Source organism: Letharia lupina, assembly GCF_014066315.1.
Source record: "Letharia lupina isolate WasteWater1 chromosome Unknown contig_14, whole genome shotgun sequence".
Lineage (NCBI taxonomy): Eukaryota > Fungi > Ascomycota > Lecanoromycetes > Lecanorales > Parmeliaceae > Letharia > Letharia lupina.
Genome location: NW_023502983.1, coordinates 885927 through 911974, shown reverse-complemented (window position 1 = coordinate 911974; position 26048 = coordinate 885927). Strand labels below are relative to the sequence as shown.

General features: G+C 49.7%; 11 protein-coding genes across 11 annotated transcripts; 5 read left to right on the top strand and 6 right to left on the bottom strand.

Moving 5' to 3' along the window:
• Nucleotides 1-623: 623 nt before the first annotated feature.
• Nucleotides 624-2643, bottom strand: HO133_002226 (uncharacterized protein; the record flags this gene model as incomplete). The annotated part of the gene is made up of 3 exons (XM_037293153.1): nucleotides 624-1780; nucleotides 1830-2448; nucleotides 2620-2643. The coding sequence occupies 3 exons, from the start codon at nucleotides 2641-2643 to the stop codon at nucleotides 624-626; spliced, it is 1800 nt and encodes a 599-aa protein (XP_037150806.1).
• An 850-nt stretch (nucleotides 2644-3493) lies between these two features.
• HO133_002225 (uncharacterized protein) lies at nucleotides 3494-4086 on the bottom strand (the record flags this gene model as incomplete). Its single annotated transcript, XM_037293152.1, has 2 exons — nucleotides 3494-3921; nucleotides 4038-4086. The coding sequence occupies 2 exons, from the start codon at nucleotides 4084-4086 to the stop codon at nucleotides 3494-3496; spliced, it is 477 nt and encodes a 158-aa protein (XP_037150805.1).
• A 2777-nt stretch (nucleotides 4087-6863) lies between these two features.
• Nucleotides 6864-9186, top strand: HO133_002224 (uncharacterized protein; the record flags this gene model as incomplete). Its single annotated transcript, XM_037293151.1, has 7 exons — nucleotides 6864-6903; nucleotides 6962-7329; nucleotides 7391-7509; nucleotides 7578-7737; nucleotides 8464-8625; nucleotides 8692-9099; nucleotides 9154-9186. The coding sequence occupies 7 exons, from the start codon at nucleotides 6864-6866 to the stop codon at nucleotides 9184-9186; spliced, it is 1290 nt and encodes a 429-aa protein (XP_037150804.1).
• Nucleotides 9187-9410: 224 nt separating this feature from the next.
• On the bottom strand, nucleotides 9411-10919 carry HO133_002223 (uncharacterized protein; the record flags this gene model as incomplete). Its single annotated transcript, XM_037293150.1, has 3 exons — nucleotides 9411-10744; nucleotides 10793-10806; nucleotides 10852-10919. The coding sequence occupies 3 exons, from the start codon at nucleotides 10917-10919 to the stop codon at nucleotides 9411-9413; spliced, it is 1416 nt and encodes a 471-aa protein (XP_037150803.1).
• Nucleotides 10920-11339: 420 nt separating this feature from the next.
• On the top strand, nucleotides 11340-12188 carry HO133_002222 (uncharacterized protein; the record flags this gene model as incomplete). Its single annotated transcript, XM_037293149.1, has 1 exon — nucleotides 11340-12188. One exon carries the CDS (start codon nucleotides 11340-11342, stop codon nucleotides 12186-12188), a length of 849 nt encoding a protein of 282 aa, XP_037150802.1.
• Nucleotides 12189-12361: 173 nt separating this feature from the next.
• On the bottom strand, nucleotides 12362-13231 carry HO133_002221 (uncharacterized protein; the record flags this gene model as incomplete). Its single annotated transcript, XM_037293148.1, has 1 exon — nucleotides 12362-13231. One exon carries the CDS (start codon nucleotides 13229-13231, stop codon nucleotides 12362-12364), a length of 870 nt encoding a protein of 289 aa, XP_037150801.1.
• A 468-nt stretch (nucleotides 13232-13699) lies between these two features.
• HO133_002220 (uncharacterized protein) lies at nucleotides 13700-20320 on the top strand (the record flags this gene model as incomplete). The annotated part of the gene is made up of 3 exons (XM_037293147.1): nucleotides 13700-13991; nucleotides 14042-18519; nucleotides 18572-20320. 3 exons carry the CDS (start codon nucleotides 13700-13702, stop codon nucleotides 20318-20320), a joined length of 6519 nt encoding a protein of 2172 aa, XP_037150800.1.
• A 249-nt stretch (nucleotides 20321-20569) lies between these two features.
• Nucleotides 20570-21142, top strand: HO133_002219 (uncharacterized protein; the record flags this gene model as incomplete). Its single annotated transcript, XM_037293146.1, has 2 exons — nucleotides 20570-20954; nucleotides 20979-21142. The coding sequence occupies 2 exons, from the start codon at nucleotides 20570-20572 to the stop codon at nucleotides 21140-21142; spliced, it is 549 nt and encodes a 182-aa protein (XP_037150799.1).
• Nucleotides 21143-21842: 700 nt separating this feature from the next.
• On the bottom strand, nucleotides 21843-22544 carry HO133_002218 (uncharacterized protein; the record flags this gene model as incomplete). The annotated part of the gene is made up of 3 exons (XM_037293145.1): nucleotides 21843-21862; nucleotides 21918-22203; nucleotides 22257-22544. The coding sequence occupies 3 exons, from the start codon at nucleotides 22542-22544 to the stop codon at nucleotides 21843-21845; spliced, it is 594 nt and encodes a 197-aa protein (XP_037150798.1).
• Nucleotides 22545-23490: 946 nt separating this feature from the next.
• Nucleotides 23491-24273, bottom strand: HO133_002217 (uncharacterized protein; the record flags this gene model as incomplete). The annotated part of the gene is made up of 4 exons (XM_037293144.1): nucleotides 23491-23546; nucleotides 23611-24055; nucleotides 24110-24179; nucleotides 24227-24273. 4 exons carry the CDS (start codon nucleotides 24271-24273, stop codon nucleotides 23491-23493), a joined length of 618 nt encoding a protein of 205 aa, XP_037150797.1.
• Nucleotides 24274-24625: 352 nt separating this feature from the next.
• Nucleotides 24626-25936, top strand: HO133_002216 (uncharacterized protein; the record flags this gene model as incomplete). Its single annotated transcript, XM_037293143.1, has 6 exons — nucleotides 24626-24712; nucleotides 24763-25385; nucleotides 25438-25606; nucleotides 25660-25758; nucleotides 25808-25863; nucleotides 25912-25936. The coding sequence occupies 6 exons, from the start codon at nucleotides 24626-24628 to the stop codon at nucleotides 25934-25936; spliced, it is 1059 nt and encodes a 352-aa protein (XP_037150796.1).
• Nucleotides 25937-26048: the final 112 nt, after the last annotated feature.

Genomic DNA, 26048 nt, shown 5'->3' with positions numbered 1-26048 from the left:
CTGGATAGTGAGCTTTGCAACGTTGTCAGTATACTCCCATTGTCTTCAAATGGTTGCTGCTTGCCCACCGTAACCAAAGAGACCTGCTTCATGGGGAAGCCGAGCCACGTGGCCTCGTACTGACGTCGGGGCATCGCCCCCAGGCCCATACTAGATATAGTCCTTGTGCTTTGCTACCGCTCGTCTGCAGATATCAAGACCGTGGCAGCTTTCTCGGCAGTCCTGGTGGTCCTGTCGATCCAATTGTGGGCCTGTTCCAACTCTTCTTAGATGACCACCAAATAGCGAGAATGGGTAGGTAGGGGGGAACTTGTTTTAGGTTGGTCTGATAGTGTGAAGGAACGTCTGATCTGTAGTAAAGGAATGTGATGTTATTGACTGCTTGATTCATATATCCAAATGTGAGATTTCCCCAACGGCGCATCGTGTAAAGGACTCAGCCCTACATCAATGCCCTAGGCGGAGAGCTTTTCTCCATGTTTGATGATGGAAATCTTCAGTTCAGGGTCAATCATTACTTTACGGAAGCGCGAGAGCTGTCAAATGCTCTTGGAAGATCTAGCTCTGCAACAAATGATCTTGGGTTTTAAGGCAACCGGTATCTGACAGCACTCTTTCCTTTCTCAAGGCTTGTCCATTTCATACGCCAAACATCCTGTGGCTTCAAGAATCTTCCAGCATTGAGCGCTCGTTCTAAGCCCTAGTGACTCACTCTCCTGTCTCAGTGTCTTTCTATCCATTGCCCATTTTAGTACAGATTGCTGCTGAGATACACTCATGATACCTTCAGCTCCCGCAGCCAGCCCAAGGATCCGTCTCCAAATATACTCCGGAAGCCCACAGGGAAGCTTTGTGCGATAAATTGCTGTCTCCGTAAGTAGCGGGGCCGAGACGACCGGAAGCCTGGGAGTCAATGGAGTTAGTGGAATGACAATTGGTGTAGAGGGAAGACAGCCGCTCTTCTTGGGGAATTGTGTAGTCCAGGGTGTGATTAGCTGGTTAGGATCCCGTTGTAATGTCAGCGGCGTCAACGGTTTGAGTGTCTTGGGAGTAATCCCGGGGACTTTGAGTGTCCTGACGATTGGAGTCTTAGTTTTCGGCGCCGGTGGTCGAGGCAGTGGTTCGTTTCTCGTCTGTGGCCGGATTTCCCGGCCCAAAGAAAGCATCTTAAACGCTGCTCGCCAGAGATCGTTGCTTTGGGGTCCAGCGTGTTGCAGCGTGGTCCCTTGTATCCTACTTCTCGCTCTATCAAGCTCGCTTCCCATAAGACCATCCTGTCCTGCTTGGTCAGAAAGCCCTGTTGAGGCAGTATTACGACATCGTCTGTCGTATGCACCAGCCCCGAGTCCGGGGTGAGACCCAGATGCCCGTTTCAACATGTTGGTGGACATGATTGGAGTCTTGGGGAACTCAGGGGAATCGTCCGCCAAACAGTCTAAATAGCCATCCCGCATTACTTCCGCAAGCTCTAACACTTTGTGACCTGCACTGCCAAGTAGTGGATTTGGGAGATAGATGATGCCTCGACATTGTGACTGATCGTAAGATAATAACTGCTGTGCGGAAGCACCAGCCTTTGCGTGAGGGACTCGAGTCAGGAGTCTTTTAGGGACGTGGTGAATTGCAAGTATGTAAGAAAGGTGCAATGCGCCAGCTTCTGTCATTTCGCTGTTAGACAGCACAATATAGGGGACAGATCTGAGTCCCCGAGTGGTAGCGTATGTGAGTGGCGATTCTAGTTGGGAAGGAGGAAGACCAGCCTTTTGGGGGAATTTCGAACCTGAACAGAAAGTCAACCAGGTCTGCCAACTACGAGGCCGTTGACAAACCATGTCTAGAGCCTTTATGTCCGTCAGACTTTGGGCTGTTGTCCTCGTCGCTTCCCCAATCGTCTGGATCCGAGACAACACGCATTCTTCTCATTCCTCGCCCAAGCCCAGCAATATCCGTAGACGTTCTTCGTTCTTTACTCTGAATTTGCTCAAGGTCTGCAGGGAGCACTAGATCCACGGCCTCTTGCTTTGCGTAGACTCTAATCATCACCTCGAAAACCCTAGGCCCCCATGCATTGCGGCTGAGGTCTATTCTCCGAAGAAGGCAGCAAGAGCTGAAAGACATTAGAAAATCTTCCCAAATCGCAACCTCGGCTTCTGTGTTGATGGTGATGCTGTTTCCAGAAAGGTCCAAGTCTCTTAGGTCGTTGCTTGCCAATCTGATAATGGGGGATAGAGCCTGGAGTGACGTGGCACTCAGCCGATTGTTTGTCAAGCAAAGCTCCTCCAGCCGGACTATTCTGCCTTGGTCGCCGTCATAGTTCAGGGACTCTACTAATGCCGACGCTACTTCAGCAAAACCTTCATCAGTCAAGCCTTTTCCAGAGACATCAAGCTCGACAACTGGGTCTCTGAAAGCCGCCTTTGACCCAGCACTTGGTGGAATCCGTTTGACCTAATGAAGCATTAGCCTAGTCAGGTCCAGCTGCACAGTTCCGCAAGCGTGGAGTCCGAAGGGCAATACCAGGTCTCTCGATATCGCCGTTCCAAGTTTCAACCCCTCGATCTTCCGCTGTGACAATAGGTATCAGTCTTGTATCTACAGTGAAGCTGCATTATTGCTTACATTAATGTAAGTGAGTCTGCCCATTATGCGACAGACGAGTGGCTCTGTCGCAGAAACCTGTTTGTTGTGAGGATGTGCTCAGTCTTGAGAATGTTTTGTCCAAGGCGAAGTGTTATATCGAAGTGCTGGCCCAAAGAGGCAGGGTGCAGGTATTCACAAAAAACGGAAGGCGTGGGTGCCTACGCGAAATGTTTAGAGCAGGCAAACTCTGTCCTCCAACAACACTTGACTAGAATTGTGAATCGGCTGGATGTCTTGCGTATTGATGTAGCTTTCAATGCAAAGTCATTTCTGTCGAAGGAACTGTTACTCTGGCGTGGCCCATTCCTCGCAAGACTTGAATCACACCAAGGAATCAATGGAAAATGTGGTTTGATGGGATTTAGAGAGATGTGGATGGGTGACACAAGGTCTCGGGAATTCAGGATCTTTGGATTACCTGGTCGGAAAGGCATGTTACAGCACTTTTCCCGCATTGCACGAACATTACTTGCTCTTAGCCCAATCATGACATGATTCGCCTGGAAGCCTTATGATAGTGAACATAGGAGTCCAATTCACAACACGTCGTGGCACATGTAATGTTTGTCGCCACTGGCTTCATGTGTGTGCATACACGAAGACTGGTAATTGTACGCAATGACGAGTGCATCAGCCACCTCTTAGCACTCTATTGGTGGAGGATAGTGGTAATGTATACGCAGCAGGAAAACGGAAGAGGAAGCTACTCCACCTGAAAAAGCCGCCCATTCTATGTGATGATGCTTTACTGTCTCCAGCATGCTGGCTTAAAGCAGCGGCTAGTAAGCTGTCATATCCATTACAAATATTCTTTCCGTTCCGTGGTCTCGATTCTGGTCCCATCTATCCACGACTACCGCACGATCGAGCTCTTGTTCAAGGCATCCAGCAGCTCAGGCCTTGGAGCCAATGCATCCTTGGCCTCTTGATACGACATCCACTGCCTTCCTCTCTTGTGCTTCTCCGGCCATTGCGTTGCCTCTTTCTCAACGCTGACCTCGTAAAACTGGAAGATCGCCTTTGGTGCATGGGCCGTAAGCTGTTCTGGCGAACGTTTGTCGGGAATCTTGCCGAGGTCGCGCTGTATCTTACACTCAATCCCAGCTTCTTCCCAAGCCTCGCGACAAGCTGCTTCTTCCGCGGTCCCTTCATCGGTCTCCCAACCACCCTTGGGGAGTACCCAGCCACCTCGACGTGCAGACTGAATGAGCAGAACCTTTTTCTTGTCGCTAGAGAGAGGGACTACACCAGCAACGAGTCGCTCGCCATGAGCGCCATACCCTGTCGAGGAAGAAATGTTAGCCAGCTGACCAGAAATTTGAACATCTACCGCAGTGTGCTTGCCTCGGAAAATTGCAAGTAGTGGGTCTATATTAGAAGTCTGAGGCTGGACTCACTTTGATTGTCCCGTCCAGTGCGAGCAGTAGAAGCAAGCTTCTGAGCCATGTTGAGAATCTGACTGTGGCTTTGGTGATAGGTCCTGGAGAGCTTCTCGTGCGCTGTATCTGGGGTGTTGAAGCGAGAGACTGCGGTGCTAAAGTAGTGACCTTGTTTGGAGACACACTGGAGAATGACTCTGGGTACCGGAGTATGTCAATTAGGCGGTAGGGCAATTGAAGAGGCTTGGGTTAGGGAAGGAAGACAACACGAAGGTGGAGAGGTCAAGGCGGAAGGCAGTGGTTTCGGAGGCTGGAGAACAGGTTCCTTCAAACCCGTGGGGGACGGGTTTGAGGATGGAGTATTATTCTGTCGTCAGAAGGCGTCTGCATTTTTTATTTATTTGGTGGAAGTGTTAATATTATTATTGAATTTTAGAATGGAACACGGAACAATAAACGTGGGCGGGGAGATGAAGTGGAAGGGACCATCACACCAGGCACTCGCCTGGGCTGCATGTTTTTGCTCCGACATCGTCGACCCCCACATGCTATGATAGACACCAAGTAATTGCTAGTACACAATTCGTTGAATCAGCAATCCGTCTTCGCGACTCTCTCGACGCTGTCCTGCCTTAATGAGAGTAGAGTACAGCTGCGCAGATTGTAGTGCAGGCATGTGCATGCGGATGGTCTCCGTCGATTTCACGCACTCCTCTCTCCATCGTCTGCAGTTATGAATCAAATTGCCCACAATCAACTCACTCGTAGCACCGACTCCCATCGCACAGCTTGTGGGAAAGCAAAGGTAATGCTTCAGATTGACCTATCATCACTCATTCTCGGCCGTCATGGATATTCTATGCATGGGGGCGCATCATTCTATGCAGGCCCAATATTCCGATTGGATCATCGAGGTGCATCCGCACCACCCTACTATGCTAAACGTGCTATGTAATTGCTAAATGGTCAGACCAGTCTCCGTACTTAGGACGGTAGGACTGTGAACGAATTTCGTCTAAGGACCGTGCGCTTTAATTGTGTCATGTAATAAGGTGGCATCTACGGTATTTCTATAGAACATTCGGGTTTATTCATCATAAATAATACTTCACTTTACAATAATCACACTCGAGTCCAGGGAAGCTGGCATGGTGGAAGGTTATCATACAACACTTCAAGTTTGACCCCCACCAGATTCAAGTACTTGAAGTAGAAAGTTCGGCGGCTATCTCAATTCCATAAAGTATCTCAACACTCAAGCCCATTACCTATCCGTCCAAGTTAGAAGAACAGGCTTGTCATGCAGTCTCTCCCAGCTCCCGCCATGGAAGACTCCCTTTCCTTTCTCACTCCTACCGGTGAGCTGCCCCTGATACCACGCCACCCGAGCTCTATCAAGCCCCCGTGCAGCTTTGGCTGGCTCATATTTTCCCCCACCCTATGTCCTTCACTCTCACGTTCCTTTTCCGAACAACTGCATAATTTTATGGCTCAGCAGTGGCATGCTGATTGGGATAAAGGCTATCAGCGAAGTAGTTGCGGCTATTGCCATTCTAAACCAAAACGCACCCGTCAGCCTTCCAGTACCACGCCCGCTTTCGGCTTGCCTCTCCCTTGTCTTCGTATATCAGCCTCAGGTCCAAGCTGATTATCAGTCCTTCTTCAGGCGCTTCTGTAGGGCTCGTGTCTACTTCTCTACACCCTTCTGTCTATCAGATCTTGGTAGATCGAGGCTGGCGCCGGTATTATATCTTGATCTTCTCCGTCCTCGGCATTTTTGGAGAGTGTCTGGCTTATGCTTGACGTCTCTTAGATCTGGCACATATTACTACAAGCCTGACAATCGGCATTCGTGCTGTCCACATTACACTATTCGGTATCTTGAGATTCAGTCCTTTCCATGATATTTACTTATCAGTCATCCAGCTTAGATGCGACGGCATTTGATTCAAGAAGAGACCAACGTCAAGCGGTCAATCGATGGAACAAGTACGTAGTGGGACAAGATTACACCCATAAGGCTGCTAGATTCTGCCCAAAGAGTAGGGAGTAAGTGCCCTGATCGAAGTGCAGACGGCTTGGGAAGTCGACCAAGACAAAGATTAGGACCAGGAATTGAGGCTGAGTCTCGGCTGACGTCGTCGCGCCCCTTGACAGGGAGAAGAGGCATCGCAAAAACAACTTTGATGTCTACGAAGCTGTTCATGAGTCCGAGTATCACTGTATGCGACGGCCAATCGACACTCGGACGAAAGAGCCGATTGAACCAGCCCACGAATTCGAAGTAGCCCTAGAGCCAGACAACTTCACCGAGGAGAAGTGTGAAATGCCCCTGATTATTTTGACGTATGCTGTTCTGACAATTCCCCATACAGATACGCACTCTTTGCAAACTATCAGAAAAAGGTCCATCATGAAGGTCCTTCTGATATTTCAAAAAATGGTTTCAAGCGCTTCCTTTGCTCCGGCTTACCTCGGAGTACTCGTATTCATCATGGCAAAGCAAAGAAGATCGGCTCCTATCACCAGTGCTACCGATTAGATGGAAAATTGATTGCTCTAGGGGTACTCGATCTCCTTCCTCACTGTGTGAGCTCTGTTTATCTCATGTAGCTTGCCTAACCATAGGATACGAACTGCGGTCTTGCTCACATCAAGACAGGTACCATGAAGAGGTCAATGGTTGGAATTTTGGCAAAATTTCCGCACTTCGAGAAATCTCTCTAGCGCTTGAAGGCGACTATGAGTACTACTACATGGGTCGGTACATATTATAAAGAGTTCCAAGCTCATCCCGATCGATTGACTCTTCGGCTAGGCTACTACATCCATTCATGTATCAAGATGCGGTACAAAGCAACATTCCATCCAACGTACATCCTAGGTCGGTAAGTCTTCCACTAGTTCTACGTAGAAGTCTGCTTATTGTCCATCAATACTAGACCCTCAGTCAAACGTCTGGGATCCTCTGGACTCGGAGATGATGCAACGTCTTTCAACACGTAAATGGGTGTCTATGGCTGCTGAGCGGGTACTAGAAGTCTCCTCCAATTCTCTTACGATTTTCCTGCAGTCTGACCGGACAACAACCTCGAGCTTTCGAAAAGAGTTGAACATGGGTCCCAGCAAATTCAAGTTCGCCCTTGAGTACATTAATGGGCAGGACCAAAAACAGGACTCCGAGGGCGAAGAAGTATCGAATGTGTTTCACGCAGGCACGCCAGGAGCTTTGTCCTTGGAGGAGTTAGATGAGAAAGTCGACCTTGGTCAGTGGAGTTTAAAACTCGGGCAACGCCTCCTTAAGCTGAAGGTAAAGACAGCGTCATATTTGAGCGCTCTGTCATCACGAATGCTGCTAACATGTCGAACAGAACCTAGCTGGCTGGGACGAAAGTCAGACATCCGATTCGGCGTCAATTAAAGGGATCGCGGCAGAGCTAGCTGCTTGTATTGGGCCGGAATTGGTCCAAAAGACAGCGCTCCATTTTGGGTAAGAGCACATCAAAGGATTAACAGATCTGATGCCTTTCCTCTGCTATATCTTTGACTTTCAACCAGACGTGCGCAGTCTCTTCGCCAACCCATAGTAAACGCGATTGCCAGGAACCGTCTACTCATTCTGCTTGGAGCACCACCAGTGGCCACAGGACGTCCACCACTTGTCCATAGACAGCCATATGCTATTCAGCCTCCTTCCAAAAGCCATAGCCTTTGCCCGGTACGTTTGCTACGGAGCTTGTGTGGCTTCTTCGACAGCTCCAGACCTTTCCTTCGTATGTGACCTTGTCATTGAACACGTAGCTTGTATGATCCTGCCAATCTCGAACAGCTACACGCTGTTTGGGTTTGGGCTTCTTCGCACTAACACCTGCGTGCTTGTTCTTCCACATACCACCGTATCTGTAGTACAGATGATGCGGGCTTCCATCAATGACGCCACCGGAGACTTTTTTCCAGCAGTTTTTAGTGCAGACGAAGTACCATACGGATGTGTCGTCGATGTTACAACGTACCAGGACATCGTTTGGGGCGTGACAAATGTCGCAAGGCTTGCGATAAGTTGAGGGAGACTTGGAGCGGGTTTGAGCCTTTGACAGGGCGCATCTGTTCTGCGAATCGACGGGGGAAATCAGATTCTCTTCAGCTACTAATGAACCCATGAATTCGAAGTCAAGGTAATCACGTAGGAAGGAATGAAGTTTTGTGCTCTGGCCCCATTGACGCGATAGTCGCCACTGCCGAATGACGCAGATCTCAAGTCGAACCAAAAAACTTCGGGCGTTGCTGTTTTCCCAAGCATTGCAAGCGTCCACTTCGCATCCACATTATGATCCAGCGAAGTCTACTTCGACAGTCACGAGCATTTTGTGCAAAGTCGCGCTACACACCTACTGCCTCACCCATAAGATCTCAAATTTCCCCATCACGCATACATCCGCTTCAGGAGAGGATAGTTGCAAGATATTATTCCTCAACAGACACGCCCAAAGATGGTGCCAGCTCCGATGCTACAGCGGCGGCGGAGGTCTCACACTCAGAGATCAAGGACAACGATCCGGTTAAAAAAGAACTCGAATCAAAGAGTAAAGAGATCATTGATTTAAAGGTCCGCCCCAAGCTGAGAAAACCCCAATGTTGATCTCCTCTCGCAACCTCACACGTCGATATGTAGGACAAGTATCTCCGCTCGGTAGCAGACTTCCGCAACCTTCAAGAACGCACAAAGCGCGACGTTCAATCAGCCCGCGACTTCGCCATCTCCCGTTTTGCTCAAGACCTGGTCGAGAGCGTCGATAACCTTGACCGAGCGCTCGGCACCGTGCCTTCAGAGAAATTGGGGCAAGCTGAGAGTAACAAAGAGCTGGTGCATCTGTATGACGGGTTGAGGATGACAGAGACAATATTGATGCAAACGCTCAAGAAGCATGGACTTGAGAGATTCGACCCGAGCGAGAATGGGGAACAATTCGATCCGAATTTGCACGAGGCTACGTTCCAAACGCCGGTGGAGGGGAAGGATAATGGGAGTGTCTTTATGACGCAACAAAAGGGCTTCATGCTGAACGGCAGAGTCATAAGGGTGAGTGTATCTGGCTTGTACTTTCTGAGGTATTGAGACTAATTCTATTGTTAGGCTGCTAAGGTTGGAGTGGTAAAAAATGGCTGAGTGACGAGACGACTTTGTGATGAGTGCCTGTCATAGGTGCAGCTCTTGTATTTATTTTCTTGTGGGCGAAGCGCTGTACAGTTACTACTCCCCTCTATGTTGGGGGTATCCTTGCATTTCTGCCGGCATGAAGCAACACTCGAGTCATAGAGCTCGTTTTTCTCCTTCATACAGTATGCAAATACTGGCTCCGCCCATCAACCCATGTTCCATGTTAACCCATGTCACCTCAGCTCAGCACCCAGTTTCTCGACAAGCTGCTTCCTCACACTTTCGTGCAGCTGGTTGACTTCTTCGTTCCGAAGCGTCCTCTCTAAGCTTCGATAGTTTATTCGATAACAAAGGCTCTTCCGCCCAGAAACAGGATGCTGGAAGTTATCGACTAGCCTCACATCTTCGACTAAGTCGCTTCCGACTTCTCGAACAACCTCCATCACGTCATTCTCGTGGAAGTCCTGGGCATTGCTCCTCATTCCACCACCGGTGCTGCTGCTGGAGCTTCGAAGCCAGAACGATACGTCCTTATAGCACTCGGGATATTTCGAAAACGGGACGAAGGTATTGACATTTTCTTTGCTCGAGAATTGATTCAAGAATCGTGGATCCTTCGACCAGAACAGTCGAATATCTGGTATTGAGAAGAGCAACATAGCGACTCGCTCCAGTCCGACACCGAACGCCCAGCCTATCTGATCTGGTACCCCAGCATTGATAAGGACGTCTTGCTTGGTGACGCCGCACCCGAGAACCTCCAACCAATCCCCTTGCCAAAAGACCTCGAGTTCCCAGGAAGGACTCGTAAATGGAAAATAAGCTTCGATCCAGCGAGCCCTGAGGGGTTCCAGAGCATTCGCATCGACGTGCCCAGCGGCAATAGCAGCTTTCCGAGCCCTCGAAAAAAGCTCCACCACAACTCCTTCTAACGATCTTTTCAAATGGGCGGCGATAGCTTCCACTTCCTTTGGGCTGTGATGTTCTGCCTGCCGGGGATTTCTTTCCGCGTGAGTCGTCGGGTTTGGGTCTTCGATTGATAGACTGTGCTTCGGCAGCCTCTCAAAATCGGTCCTGACGGCCTTCGCCACGTCCCCTCCTGGCACTTTTCGTCGATCCCACATCCTCGCTCCCTCCATCTGGTGAAAGACAGGGTAATGGCTTCGGTCGATAGCATCTCTCCTGTATACGTCTGCGCTGATTGTAAAACCTTCACTCTTGTTACGTCGAAAGATCTCTGCTTCATGAGCACTGGTGTGCGTCCTCAATACAGTATCTTTGTTAATATAGTACGTATCAGTACGACTTCTGCCTGGGTGATCCCTAGGGAAGCCGAGGGAGTCGAAGTTCTCGGCGACTGTGACAATCGGATGAAGATCATTGTAGTGTGTATATGTTGGGGACGGAAAGTTAGATTCAATGACTTGGCGCGTTATTGATACCGGGTGTGAGGGCTGGAGCTGCAATTTGTGGGGAAGATATGAAAGGATCGAGGATGGGACGTTGGTCCAATCGTCGGTAACGTAGCATTTGCCATCGATTTCGAGACTAGGAGTTCTCGGAGCGTCTACATGGTATTAGTACTGTCTCTGTATGCTAAATTGGCCATGTTTACTTGTAGATTGATGCCTGCGCTGATAATGACTGCCACCAATCCAAATTCTTGTTTTGTACCTCAACTCGATCCCCGACCGTTCAACCCAGGCGAGCCTCACAGCTCTACCGGTGGCTGCAAGCTTCATTTCGTCCACCAGAAACCCGCCCTTGGTTAAGTAGAGCTAGAGAAAGACATCAGAAAATGAACTCTCTACACGCGCGGCTATCGCGGCCTAGCAGTGGCGTTCTGCATCTGCGGCGTTGCGCTGACAACCTGAAGTATGAAAAGTGATCATTCTAAGTTAAGTAGGTATCAGATACCGTTCCGGTATCCTGCCATTGCTGCGCTCGGAAAGTTCGTTTCAAATTCAAATATTGAGTTCTTCCACTTCAAGACTTTCAACCAGTGTGGAGAGCATGGACTGTATTGTCTATCTAAGATAAAGCAAAAGGCCTCATGTTGTTTCTCTATCATACATGGTTCTTGACTTTTTAGTCTTTGTCTTTGACCATTCGACATAATCACCAAACAGAGGCTTCTCACAGGTTCACTTCAAAAACCAGTCATGGTCATTCGACCTACAACCTCGCGCAATCTCTCAAGACTTCTCCGCATACCCACCCAATGCCGGTCGAGCTCTCAAAGCTCTTCTGTAAACGCAGCAGAAGTATCTCATTTCAATAATCTAGCCTCGACATGGTGGGATCCTTATGGTTCATCTCGTCTCCTTCATCAAATGAATCCTCTCCGTCATGACTTCATCTCGTCTTGCATTGAGTCACAACCAGACCCGACTTCTTCGACCAATAGGCGCTATCTCGACGTGGGCTGTGGTGGCGGCATATTCGCCGAGAGTGCTGCTCGACTTTTGTGGACAAAGAGCGTGGTGGGTGTTGACCCAAGCAGCCAAGTCATTTCAGTTGCGAAGGCCCACGCACGCCAAGACCCTCTCCTTCTTGAGCCGGGACGGCTAGAATATCAGAACAAAGCTGTCGAGGATTTGCCAATCCCTCGGATACCAGAAGAACAGTTTGATGTTGTGAGTCTATTTGAAGTCATTGAGCATATCAATCGGCCTGCACCTTTTCTAAGCTCCTGTCTACCGTTCGTCAAGCCTGGTGGATGGCTGATCCTCAGCACAATCGCGAGGACATGGACAAGTTGGTTGACGACTAACGTCGTGGCTGAGGAGGTGGTGAGGTTAGTTCCGAGGGGAACGCACGATTGGAGCAAATACATCAATGAGCAGGAGTTGAGGAGATTCTTTCGCGCACAAGATGGATGGGGAAGAGACGGGGGACTGAAAAGCCAAGGGTGCATGTATATGCCCGCGGTAGGATGGAGGATGGTGCCGGGTGGGGAGAAATGGGGGAATTACTTCCTTGGTGTGCGTAAAGATTCAACGCGATCGTAACATTGCGTCTAATGAGTTGCGAATGTAATGCAGTGTATAGCTTCAATTTTTCTATTTTTGGGGTATCATGGTCTCGATCCGAATCCGCAATATTTTCAAACCTGGGATCATCGATGCATTTCCAGCGCCGGACACCTTGCTAGCAAGGCGCTTGCACGATAGTACGTGATCCATCATTTTTTGAGATGCGAATAATCTCGCAATACCCCCGCCATGTGAGTATTCGTCGTCTTTCCACCCTTCCTCGCTCTCTTCGTCTTGTTCTCTTGTTTTACTGGCTTCGCTTTGACGGAGCGACTCTTGTTCGCAGGCGTTAAGCCTTCGCGCTCCAGTTCATCTGCCAGTGCTCCAGGCTCGGGCAATTTTATCTTTTGCCACATTGTTTTGAACTCCTGATCGATTGGGAAAAATAGCGATGGATCGTTTGGCCATACGAATCGGGGACTGTCATCTTTCTTATGCCGGGTCACGGAAAGCTTGCCCTGCTTCTCAAGATCGTCTATCGCATCTAACGCACCATGCCATCCGTCCTTCAGATCCTTAACGCTAAGGGCCTGAGCTGTAGGTTGAGATTGTAAAAATCCCAGCAATTCGTCGGCAGACCGAATATCGTGGATTGGCCGGAAAGAGAAAAAGTCTTCCCCTTTGCCATCAACTCGCTGGTACTTCACCTTGTCATGGGTGATCAATATTCTCTTCAAAGCCTGCCCGTACCCTTCCTCACGGCCATGCAAAGACAAATACTCGCCCAACCTTTGCCACGTCCACTGAATATCCTTTTCCTTGAGCTTTTCTAGCGCATAGGTGACCTGAGTTATGATATGGGAGCCGGTGCCTGTGTCTTTTGGCTGCGAGAAGACCGTGTTGGGCTGCTCCACCCGCTTGCGCTTAAGATCGTTCTTGACTGTTATTGAGGCTTGTGATGGTGCAGGTGATGTGGTAGAGTTTGCGGGAGCAGCAGCCGTACGCTTATTTGAGAGTTTGTTAGAGGACGAAGTGAGGTTTGACTTGAAAGCGCTAATTTGGTTGTCGAGGTACGACATGGCTTGTAGATGAATAGCCCGCGGGCTAAGCAGACTTTGCGGGCTACCTTGCCCAAAGATGAATATATTGAACAAACGGTATAAAATAGAGGAGTAGGCACAGAATCCCTCGTTGGAAAGTGTCACTACCTTAATTAGCGCGCCGAGACACGCTAAGCTAGCCTAGCCGGCTTTGTCTGGTGAAAGATGCGGAAGTAAAGCATGAGATCAACACAAAAGACACGGCTTCGATCAATCCTCCAAGCACACTTTCCTGGCCTGCTTTGACACACGCTATGGCTGGATGCCTGTGCGGAGTTTCGACAGCGTATGAAGAAGACATTCACTGACTCAGCCTGAGGAGGCCTACATTCCTTTAGAATCACCAACAACACTCAAAACGAGTGCACTTTCATACCGTGAATCAACCTTTCAAACTTCATGACACGACCAAATCGACGAGACTGAGCTTGAATTTGAGTAATCACAATGGCAGTCGCGCAACTAGACGTGGCACAGCTTTCGTCGTTTTGTTCCTTACCACAGCAATCAATCGACACACTTCTCGACGCACCTACTGCCGGCCTTGTCCGTACACTTTTGGAGAACATATCTGTGAAAGCACATGAGCACAATGATCTCGCGTCTGAAATACTCAAGCTAGGCGTGGAATTGGAAAATGCAGTGCGTGGCGGTGAAACCAAGAGCCGGGTTCTGAAAAGCTCAATCGACAAGGGGCTCAAGGAGGCCACAGATCTGAGGCAGAAACTTCAAGCAGAGGGTAGGTGGTGTCCAGGTTGTGCCTATTCAGTGAGCTAATTTCTTCTCCAGAAACGGCGAGGGCGTCTGTGGAGACTGAGCTTGAGAATCTGCGAACATCCACCTCCACCATCACTACTGAATTGTCTACTTTGAGGACTCGGATTACGTCACTGGAGTCCTCAAACCGGGACACTCTCTCGCTTCTTGAATCCAAAACAACAGCTCATGACAACTTGGCCCAAGAGCTCAATGCTCAGCACCAGAAAACGGTGGAGCTCCGCCGTGAAGTCTCAAACCTGGAACAGTCAGCACAATCAGCCAACGCCGCGTCGACCAGCGCAAGGTTCCACGAACAAGGTCTTCAGCAGGAAATTGAATCGCTAAAGAGAAACAACGATTGGCTGGACAAAGAATTGAAAACCAAGTCTGGGGAATACACGAAGTACCGCAAAGAAAAGAGTCTACGTATCACCGATCTACAACGTCAACTTGATGATGCCACGAGCACAATCGATGCCGCAAATCGCACCGAGACGACTTTACGCAGGAGACTTGATGAGCTCAGTCAGAAAGCTGATGACTCCTTCACCCGCGTCCAACAGTTGCAAGAAGACGCTGCCAAGAAGGACGAGTCTTTTCGAGTTGAGCTAGATGCGGCGAATCGCCTTACTGAGCTGACCAGGAATTCGGCCAACACGGAACGTCAACGGCAGCAGGATCTCTTCGCCCAGCTAGATTCCGCTAAAGAAGATGCTTCTGAGCAGCTCGGTAGACTCGGTGCCGAGCTTGAAACCGAGCATAGGGAAAGAGTAGGCGCGGATGCGAAGATTGCGGAACTCGAGGTCCAGGTTGAGCAACTCCAGGCTGATCTATCGACACTGCAAAGCCAAGCATCAAAACAAAATGCTTCTCATCAGGGTACCAACGGGCATGCCCCTAGTACACCTCTTCGCGGTGATTCCGCGCCTATGGTTCCATCCAGTCCATCGCGCTTTAAGGGGGGTCTTAGCATTACCCAGATGTACAGCAGTTACAATGACCTGAAGAGCGAACTTGAGGCGGAAAAACGACGTAGTGAGAAGCTCACCTCGACACTTGACGACATGGTACAGGACCTAGAAACGGAGCAGCCAGAGATCGAGGAGCTACGTGCAGACCACATCCGTTTAGAATCAGAAGTTGCCGAGATGTCTTCTTTGGTAGAGATCATCGGCAAGGAACGAGATCAGGCTCTTAGAGGAGCCAAGAAATGGGAAGGCCACCTAGAGGCTAAAGTCAAAGAAGGAGAAGTACTCCGGCAGCAGCTTCGCGATCTCAGCTCTCAGGTCAAGGTCTTCCTAATGGAAGTCCACCTACGTGATCAAGGCCTCGATGACCTTGGTGCGGATGGCCGAGCACGTCTAGAGCGCCTGGCGCAAGGGCAAGCTGACGGGGAAGCGATGGAGGGCACGACCGCAACTGATCGTCTTATCAGTGAGAACCTCGTCACATTCAGGAACGTCAGCGAACTTCAAGAACAGAACGCAAACTTACTCAGGATCACCCGAGAAATTGGCGAGCGAATGGAGCACGAGGAGGCCGTCCAAAAGCAGTCAGAGAGAACTCGAGATTGGGACGACCTCCAGCAGAAATACGAACGTTGCAAGGACGAGATAAAGTCTCTGATGACTCAGTCTTCAAGCTACATTCGCGAGCGAGACATGTTCAGACGTATGCTCTCTCACCGGGGTCAACTACCTCCCGGCACCGACGTCACTTCATTGTTTGGGGAGTCTGTCAACGGAGCCGCAACGCCCAAAACCCCAACGCCTGCTGTTGTCATTAACAGCATTGAAGATTCACCAACAACAAGAGACCTAGCCGACTACGCAAAATTGTACAAAGATATTCAAGCGCACTTCGATGCATATCGGCACGAGGCTGCGACAGACCGATCAACATTAAAGGAGCAAGTGGATGGCCTTTCAAAGGTCAATAGTGAACTTCGAAGCGAGGTGGTACGAAACAGCAGCCAGGTCACACTTGCCCATGAAAGATACGAAATGCTTCAAGGCAACTACGTGATGCTCAAGAATGAGAATACGGAACTGCAAAAGAGATCGCAAGCATTATCAGACACGGCCGCCAAGCAGGATATGCGGGTTCAACAGGTTGCTGAAGAACTTGTCGAAGCTAAAGGCCTTGCAGACAGCATGCGCAATGAAACAGCCAATCTAAAAGCAGAAAAGGAATTCTGGAAAACAATTGAGAAGAGAATCACCGTGGATAACGAGAACCTTTTGAACGAGCGTGGTCGGCTGAACGCTCTGAACGCTAATTTGCAGACCCTGTTGAATGAACGAGAGCACTCGGACACGGAAGCTCGTCGAAGACTCCAAACCCAGGCCGACAATCTCGAGAGAGAATTGCAAGCAACGAAGAATAAGCTTTCCGACGAGGTGGAAGAAAACAAGAGATCTGCTCAACGGCGCGAATATGACCATGAGCAGAGTCAAAAGAGGATTGATGATCTAGTCTCCAGCCTTGGTAACACTCGCGAAGAGCTCGTCGCCGCGAAGACAATCCGAGACCATCTTTCGACTAGAGTGGATGAGTTGACAATTGAGCTTCGGAGCGCAGAAGAACGTGTCAATGCATTACGACCAGCACCTTCAGGACGTCCGAACACCAACGATGGTGAAAATTTACAACACCAATCCCTCGACGGTGAAGACTCGAATTTGACTAAAGAGCAGGGATTGAGAGTCCAGGTCTCGGAGCTCAAACGCGACCTTGACCTAGCTCGCAGTGAACTCGAAAATGTCAAAGGCCAGGTCGAGCAATACAAAGCGATCAGTCAAGCTTCAGAAGAAGAATTGCTCAGTCTAAACGAGACGCAGGACTTGTATCGGCAAGAAACAGATAAGCTTATTGAAAAGAAAGACTCTAAGCTCAGAGAACTTGAGCAACGAATTGAGGACACCAGCTCCGAGCTCGCATCCACCAATTCGGAGCTCTCAAGCCTTCGCAATGCACAAGCAGAAAACGGGCGGCGCCTAGAAGAACACAAAAAGGGATTCGAAGCAGAGCTTGCACAACTAAAAGATCAAGACGATCGTCACGCGGCCGCAGCCCAATTCTTTCAAGAAGATCTCAAGGTCCAGGCTGACATCGCTCAGCAAGCTCAACAGAATTACGAGAATGAACTAGTCAAACACGCGGATGCTGCAAAGGCATTGCAAAAGGTCCGATCGGATCACAACGAATTGAAACTAGAGATAAAAGCGTTGAAAACTGACGCAGAATCTGCCCGTAAAAGCCTCAACCAGAGCGAAGACAGTTGGGCGGAGTCGCGACAGGGATATGAGAGAGAATTGGCAGAACTCAAGACTGGGCGAGAAAATCTAACAGCTCAGAACAACCACCTCCATCAACAAATTGAGACCTACTCTGCTCAAATAGCCAGTTTGAAAAAGCATCCCTCAAACAGCGATGAGCGCCCAAGCGAGGACATTCCAGCATCCGGTCTGGAAAATCTGCAAGAGGTCATCAAATACTTGCGGCGCGAGAAGGAGATCGTTGATGTTCAACTAGAGTTGTCTGCCCAAGAAGGAAAGAGGTTGAAGCAGCAACTTGACTACGCCCAGTCACAGCTGGACGACACTCGTTTGCGACTTAGCCAGCAAAGACGATTGGAGGCCGACAATGAGCGTTCGAATCTCGATCACCATAAGTTGGTGGATACAATCAATGAGTTGAACACGTTCCGTGAGTCTAGCGTAACATTACGCGCCGAAACTCGTCAAGCACAAAGTGCATTGGCCGTAAGGGCGAAAGAAGTCGAAGAACTCAAAGCTCAGATCGAGCCTTTGCAGGCGGAGATCTTGGAACTCAAGAACGAACGTGAAACTCAGGACGGCGAGATGAAGCTTCTCAAAGAGAACTCCGACCGCTGGCAGCAACGGGCTCAGAACGTCCTCCAAAAGTACGATCGAGTCGATCCCGCAGAACTGGAAGCTTTGAAGGAGCAACTCAAGTCGCTAGAGGCTGAGCGCGATGAATTAGTATCAGCAAAGAGGGGCTTGCAGGATCAAGTAGACAATGCCTCTGGCCAGATCACTCAGGTTCAGGAGCAGAGCAATGAAAAGATCGAGACGATGCGGGCAAAGCTTGCCGAACAATACAAGGCCAGATCGAGACAACTGAGCGACAAAATCAAGGAGAAGGACACCGCTCTGCAAACAGCTATGACCGAGAAAGCAAGCTTTGAGCATCGGCTTACCGCTCTGTCGGGATTACAAGTCGAACTTGAAACGACCAGGGCGCAGAGAGATGCCGCCGTTGAAAAGGCCACTGCACAGAAAGCAATTGCAGATTCAAGTGCACGGGACGGGAGCGAGGAAGGCCAAGTCGAAGAAGAGGTGGCCTCCAAGCCGGACTTACAGGATCTTCAGGAGAAACTTACTGCAGCGGAGATGAGGGCCAACGAAGCAACATCAGAATCAGCCGACAACCGAAGCCAACTGGATGTGTCAAGGTCAAGAATTACCGAATTGGAGCTGCAAATAGTCAGTACTGAAGCTTCCGACTAGTCTTGACGAAATGCTGACCACCATCTAGAAACAAATGCAGGAGGGCATCGACGCATCTACCACTGAATTGGCCCAGCTAAGGATCCAACAGCAGCAAGCAGTTCCTGCAAACAGTGAAGTAGAAGCGCACATGAGCTCTCTGCGTGCTGATCTTGCTCAAGCTCAGCAAGACGCTCAAGACCTTCGCACAAATGCATCGATCAATGCAGCTGTGTCTACTGCTCCAACCGAAAGTGGATCCAAGTCTGTAACAGAACAAGTCGCGGAGCATGTCGAGGCAGTCCGTGTCGAGCTAGAGTCCCGACACGACGAGCGAGTCAGACAAAACGAGGAGACATTGGAGAGACGAACGAATATAATGAAAGCTCAACTCAGTAAGAAATTGACCGATGGCAAAGGTCAGCTCCGGCAAAGCTTAACAGCCGAGCACGAACAAGCTTTGCAATCAATCAAATCGGAGCATGAGCAAGAAATGAGCAGGCTGCAGGCCAGGCATAAAGATGAGATTGAAGAGCTTCGACGAGGTGCGGACTCCAAGTTTTCCAAGCTCAGAGACGAATGGGGCATGAATCATCAAGCTAAACACACCATCAATGATGATCCGAATGTCAAAGACGAAGATCATACTCCTCGCGGTCCATGGCAGCCATCTGAAGATGAAGCCAGAGCTTTGATCCAGTCAAACGAAATCGTCCGAAGCATCGTCAAGAAAAACATTGGCATCCATGTCAATAAAGCCAAAGAGGAAGTATCTACTCAGCTAAATCAAGATCATGAAAAGGCCATGACCGAACGAATAACAGAAGTCCAGAACAAAGCGAACACTGCAAAGGAGCATGCAGTGCTAATGGAAGGGAAAAAGAGCGCCGTACAGATCAACATGGCGAATAACAAAGCCAGGATGCTACAATACAGAGTTGATATCGTTAAAAAGGCAGCTCAAGATACACCGCTAAAGCCGGTTGAGGAAGTCTGGCTTGTCGCGAAGGATGCTAAACCACCACCGGTCACCCCCCAACAGCCCCAACAGTCTCAACAAAATACCAACAAGGCACAGAAGGCGCCCGTAACGTCGAATTTTGGGCAACCAACACCCATAGTCCAGAATCCTGCACAGCAAGGACAGACAGATGCACAGGGGCATTTATCCGGCGTTTCGACGTTTGGGCGGCCAACTCCATCCGGGGCGGCGGTGAGCGGACGACAGAGTCCTGCACGGCAAGGATTGACGAATGCGCAAGAGCAACTATCCGGCGTTTCAACATTTGGGCGGCCAACACCAGCCGTTGGTGGCCCTCCACCCGCGGCGCAAAGCGGACGACAGAGTCCTGCAGAACGACCTTCACACGCTCAGCCGCAACCGAGCAACGATCAGCGTCGGCCTCAACCGGCAATGGTGATATCCCCTCAGCCAGGATCGATTCCTCCCCAGAGGCCAGCTCAAGGTGCCACCACTCACCATCCCAATCCAGGCACCGGACCAGGCGCACTCAAAGGCTTGCAGCAGTCTGGTCTCCCTGTGGCTAGAGGAGGTTCAATGCGTGGCAACCCGATTTCGAGGGGTAGAGGGTCGGCCGTTAGTCGAGGAGGCCCACAAACCCTCGACACTAGTCGATCGCAAGGGCAGCAAGGAGGCAGGGGAAGTCCAACTAGTGCAGGGCTAAATGCTGGGGCTAGGCAGTTCATACCTGGCAACAAGAGGCCAAGGGATGACGGCCAGGAGGGAGGTGACGGTGGTAACGGGAAGAGGATAAGAGGTGATGGCGGTCCGGCCTGAGCAAAGAGCGTAGATGTACTCGAGATATCATACATGGCAAAAGATCTGGCGCAGCGAGCGGCATTGCATTTGCGGGGGGGCATACTCTTATGGAAAAGAGCGTCACAGAACTGCTCTAGCTTCGACTGTATCAATATTACGTGGTCGCTTTACCTTGTTGATAGGAGCATTTACGTAACTGAAATACTTGTAGGATGAACACAATATAAAACATAGCTTTCGTGTCCACTTCGTGATATAACACCAAGCATGACAGCTCGACCCAGCCTTACAAATCGCTCCTCTACCTCCAAACTCCCGACGCCGCCCCTGAGTTCTACTCCCACAACATTGATATCCGCATCCGCTTCTTGCACTGGCACCCACCTGATCAAAATTGGATCGAAATCAATCGTGCAGCTCCGTGCTCGTCTTACGTCAAATTATGGGCCCATCAGCGTAGGAGACGGATGTATCATCAGCGAGCGTGCCTCGATCGGCCTCCTCAGCTCCCCTCAGAATGAGAAAGAAGCAAAAGGAGTGACGCTCTCATCGGGTGTCCTCATCGAAACCTGTGCCGTTGTCCAAGGCGCATCCATAGGTGCTTACACAATCATCGAGGCTGGAGCCAAGATTGGCAAAGGGACGGTGGTTGGTGCGAATAGCAAAGTCTGTGCAGGGGTGGAAATTGGAGAGGGGATGGTAGTCGATGATAATACTGTGGTCTATGGGAGCGGAGGAGAGAGGAGGAAGGAGAAGAAGGGCCTCGGGCTGGATAGGGCGAGAAAAGTCTGGGTGGATTTGCAAGAGGACACATTGAGGAGAATGTGGACTGGCAAATGAGAACAGCAAGATCCGGTTGAAGGGTCAAAGCTGTAAATACAAGACGTGAGCTTATGATCTATCAAAGGACAAAGCGGTTCGTAGAAATCTCCTCTGTGCGTTACCAGACAGACCACAATCGCTGACTCGTCCAAGCATGCAAGCTTTATGTTAGCAGACTAATATTCATCTTTGGGTCGAAATCTTTGTTTCTGCCCTTTCCTCACTCGTTTGCTGGGAATTTGCTCCCAGGAGCAACATGCCGCACCAATCACTACATGCACAAACAAAGGCTTCTTGGGATGCAGCTATGGCCGGGGTGATCAAATGAAGCGATGGAAATTATCATTGCGGAGATTTGGTTAACGATAACACAGAAGTCTTGCGCGAATCCCTACAGATTCACCATTTCCCAATCTATTTCTGATACAGTCATATTTACAAGGCCTGATTGAAATTGAACTTCTCGCCCACAAGATTCCCCCCTAGAGCCCACAGCCTCGCAGTGGCTTCCTTGTCTACTGCATGTTCGGCAGCGGTAGCAATCTGACAGTCATTGCGCCTGACCGATCTACAAGACATGAGTATGAATTTTCGCAAGGGTGGCTGGAACGCTACCTTTCAGATTGGGATCAAATGCAACGAATAAGAAAGTCGCCGCGCCCTGGTTTGGAGTCTTGTAGAACATGTGCGGATTTCTGAGCCCTATGGCCATGTCACGCTAGAGCTCTGTTTCAACCACTGCGGAGCTGGTTAGCAATCAAGGCGCCTCGAGGTCTAAGTCCTGTGCGGTTACCTCCAGGGGCTGAAGTGAAGGGATATATGCCCTTGTCCTTCAACATTTCTGCAAGCTCCGTTGTGAATAACATATTGACCGTGTTCGAGTGACAATATGCAATCATAGGATGGTACCCTCCCTGTGGATCAAGTTCGGGCATATCCATTTGGGATGCTATGGCTGTGTTTGGTTGCTCTTCATAAGGGATCGGTACTCCCTTAAAGATATGATCGCTAAACCGCAAGTGGGTGAGGACATGTGCAGCGCTCGTAATATTGACAGTCCGTGCACCACTTTGAGGGCTCTGAATGCCAGAGATCAGAAGCTTGTTTATGATCACGTTTGTGAAGAACAAACGTAATTTGTTGCAAACTGTATGTCTTCCCCATCTTTCGACAAAGTCCTCTCTGATACGGCCATGACTCCGGCATTGTTTATTAGTACATCGACTGCTTTCGTTATGTTTTCCAGCTCTGTGGCGGCTTGTCGTACACTCTTTTGTGAAGATAGGTCGAGGGAAAGGACTCGTGTCTTCACTGAGAGGAAGTCTACCCCTAGCTGCTTTGATACTGCCTCGGCTTTGCTGGTGGACCGGGCGATCAGAACCAGCAGTGATGGGCCCTTGGATGCTATAGCTCGAGCCATAGCTTCGCCAAGGCCATTTGGACTGACTCCGGTAATGATCACTGCACGCAGTTACTCTCCTAAATTGCGAGGAGTAAAGGGCATAGTGAGACCTGGTTTGCCTCAGATGTTCTCAGCGAAAGCGTCAACAACCTGCTCAGACGTGGTCTCCTTGCCAAATTCTGAATGGGAAGCCATAGATCGTGAAGATCGTGAATATATTGGACATTTTTGTGGGGAAGTCCGAGGTGGTGTCAAGGATGCTACAGAAAGTACAAAAGGCTTGGGTTTTCGCCTTTGGAATTTCGATCTGAACCAATGCACGTTAAGTCAAGCAAAATATCGCAGCTTGAACCCGAAGCGTCATGGCCTGGAGTAATTAAATATGCTCTAATCCAAGAAGCGGGAAAGGGGAAAGGAAGGGAGAATGCTCCAGCCTCCAATCGAACCTATCTTGGTTCGGCGTTAGTATTCGTCCGAGTCCACCGTCCCAGTTGCTATATGACACTGACGTGGATATAGAGAGATTCGCCCATATCATGAACTGCCTGTAGACGCGATGCACGAAGGAATCCCATACTCCAATAAAGCTGGGGCCTGTCGCCTCTGCCTCATTGCCAAGTTCTGTACTAACCTCCTCCGATACATTTCACCTCTCAACCAGTCCAGGGAACCAAAGTCATCTTCCAGCACTAAAGTCTCGCATCAGAATGAGCTCTTTGTATTTGGCACCTCATCATCATAGCGGGCTACCACATGGGACAATCGCGGCGCTGTCCGTGTTGGTATCCAGCTTGTCTGGCGACCCCTTCGCAGGTGGAATCGTATTTGTATGCCTTCAGAGGCAGTATCGTACGGGCAGAGGTGATTATTATGCCACATCTCAGCCATGAGACCAACCGAGACGATCCCGGAGACCCCTGAACCATGGCAGATGGTCGAAGATCGCACGTTTTAGTAACTGGCATCATCCCATTGTCATCGGCATTGGGGTTAGATTCCCGTTCTTATCGTATCGTGCCTCTGCAAAAACGGGTCAGCTCAAGTCGTCTATCCATGAAAAACTGAATTCATATGGTAGACGTACTGAAAAATGTATAAGACAAAGTGATCGTATCTATTTTCGTCATCGTAGGATCGTTGACGAAGTCCGGATCGATGAAAAAGAAAACCGGCATATCGACAGTCTCCCCAGCGTTGAGCCTTTGCTCTTCGAAGCAAAAGCATTGAATCTTGCTGAAATATGGCGCCACTTGTGCTGGAGTTACACTATAGGTAGCAACCCCAATAATGTCCTCAGTACTCTTGTTCGTCGCGGTATAAAACGCGAGCGCTGTCTCCCCAGGCAGGACTCGGACCTCTCGCTGTTGCGGAGTGAACTTCCAAGGCATTATGTCCGATACTGATCCATTAAAAGTTATGCGTAGACGACGGGAGTCGGTCACGGGCGTAAGTCGAGTGGCTGGGTCTTCGGCATTTGAATGAATGGAAGCCTTGATAGGTTGGCCACCCCAACCAGTCTGTTGGCAGATCTAGCCCTACGTGTCAGTGAGCCCTCATGTAGACAAAATCCAGACGGAACGTACCATTTTGTACATGGGTACCGAGCCATATGACAGTGCCACCGTCCCAAGAATGACGCTCAGAGTGTAGTAGCTTTGAAACTTAGCTGCTGGCGTTGACAACTTTCGAGAAAGACGTACAGAGTGGAACTGTTCTTGTGGGAGAACGGGGCTCGTAATTGTTCCATAGTGGGAGCAAGATGCTGCCTGGTCTTTCGCGTGCTCGATATTTGCCTCCTCTGTGCAGAAGCCGCGTGGGGTCTTAATATCGCAGGGCGAAGACATTGTGAGCATGGAAGGTTCACCGTTGAAGCTCGCTTTTCACATAAGTGAAACTTGGAGAGGCATAGCTTAGTAGTCATGTTGCAAGACCGATCACGTCCTAAAAGGATCAGAGAATCGATATTGAATATGCATATTTAGGAACCACTTTTAACCCTAAACGCGCTAGACGCGTGAGGCGCGTCAGCTTCAAGAATTGTCTATCCACTCTTCCCAAAAACAATTGCACCAGTACAATAAGTTTCTGTGCTACAAAACATGGCATTACTGGTAGACAAATACCGCCCACGCTCTCTGGAGGCATTGACATACCACGAAGACCTCTCCGAGCGGCTCAAAAGTCTCGTAAGGATCCCCATTTCGCTTTGTAGAACGTTACTGATGTCTGATGCTAGGCAAAAAGCGGAGATTTTCCCCATCTTCTTGTCTACGGGCCGTCAGGCGCGGGAAAAAAGACCAGGATTGTTGCAACGTTACGTGAGCTTTATGGGCCTGGTGTGGAAAAGATCAAAATCGACTCTCGTGTATTCCAAACCACCTCAAACCGCAAGCTCGAATTCAATATCGTGGCTTCTGTGTACCACCTTGAGATAACGCCTTCAGACGTCGGCAATTTCGACAGGGTAGTCATCCAAGATCTTCTCAAGGAAGTGGCACAAACCCAACAAGTCGACCAGTCTGCTAGACAACGCTTCAAGGTCGTTGTCATCAATGAAGCGGACCACCTTACCCGAGACGCACAGGCAGCGTTGAGAAGGACTATGGAGAAATACAGCCCCAACATGAGGCTGATATTGTTGGCAAACAGTACAGCAAATATCATTGCGCCAATTCGATCGCGAACGCTGTTGGTGAGGGTAGCGGCGCCGACGGAGAGCGATATTTGCAAAGTTCTGGAGAAAGTTGGAGCGCAGGAAGGATGGGCCGAGGCGGAAGGCTTGAACAGGAGGATTGCAAAGGACAGTGCGAGAAACCTGAGGAGGGCATTGCTGATGTTTGAGGCTGTCCACGCACAGAAGTGGGGAGCAGTGCTACTGTATCTCATTCGGAATGCTAACGGCACATCACAGCGAGAAAGTCACGGATAAGACGCCTGTCCCGCCGCCGGATTGGGAGGCTCTCGTCGCTCAGATTGCCGATGAGATAATGGCAGAACATACGCCTGCGAGGCTTCTGCAAGTCCGTGCGAAGTTGTACGATTTGCTCAGCCATTGTATACCACCTACAACGGTATTGAAGGTATATTGCCTACAGCAACATTCAATGGACCTAGATATGCTAATCCGGTACAGACATTGACCTTCAAACTCATACCAAAGATTGACGACGCACTGAAAGCAGACGTGATCAAGTGGTCGGCTTTCTATGAGCATCGCATTCGAATGGGCAGCGTAAGTGACATCCCGTTCATGGATGTGAAGTACTGATGAAGGACTCTAGAAACACATCTTCCATCTCGAGGCTTTTGTTGCAAAATTCATGAGAATACTAGAAAGGCATGTGCCGCAAAGCGCAATTCGATATCTCAGCTAATTCGATTGTAGCTACTTAATGGGGATGGATTTCTAGGAGAATTCCCAACAACAAGTGGAGTGAAGCAGCATTACTTGCATATTTCTTGTCTGCAGTAGCATGAAGTCGAGGTGTTCTAGAACGGCTAGCTCAGGGCAATTCACTCCAC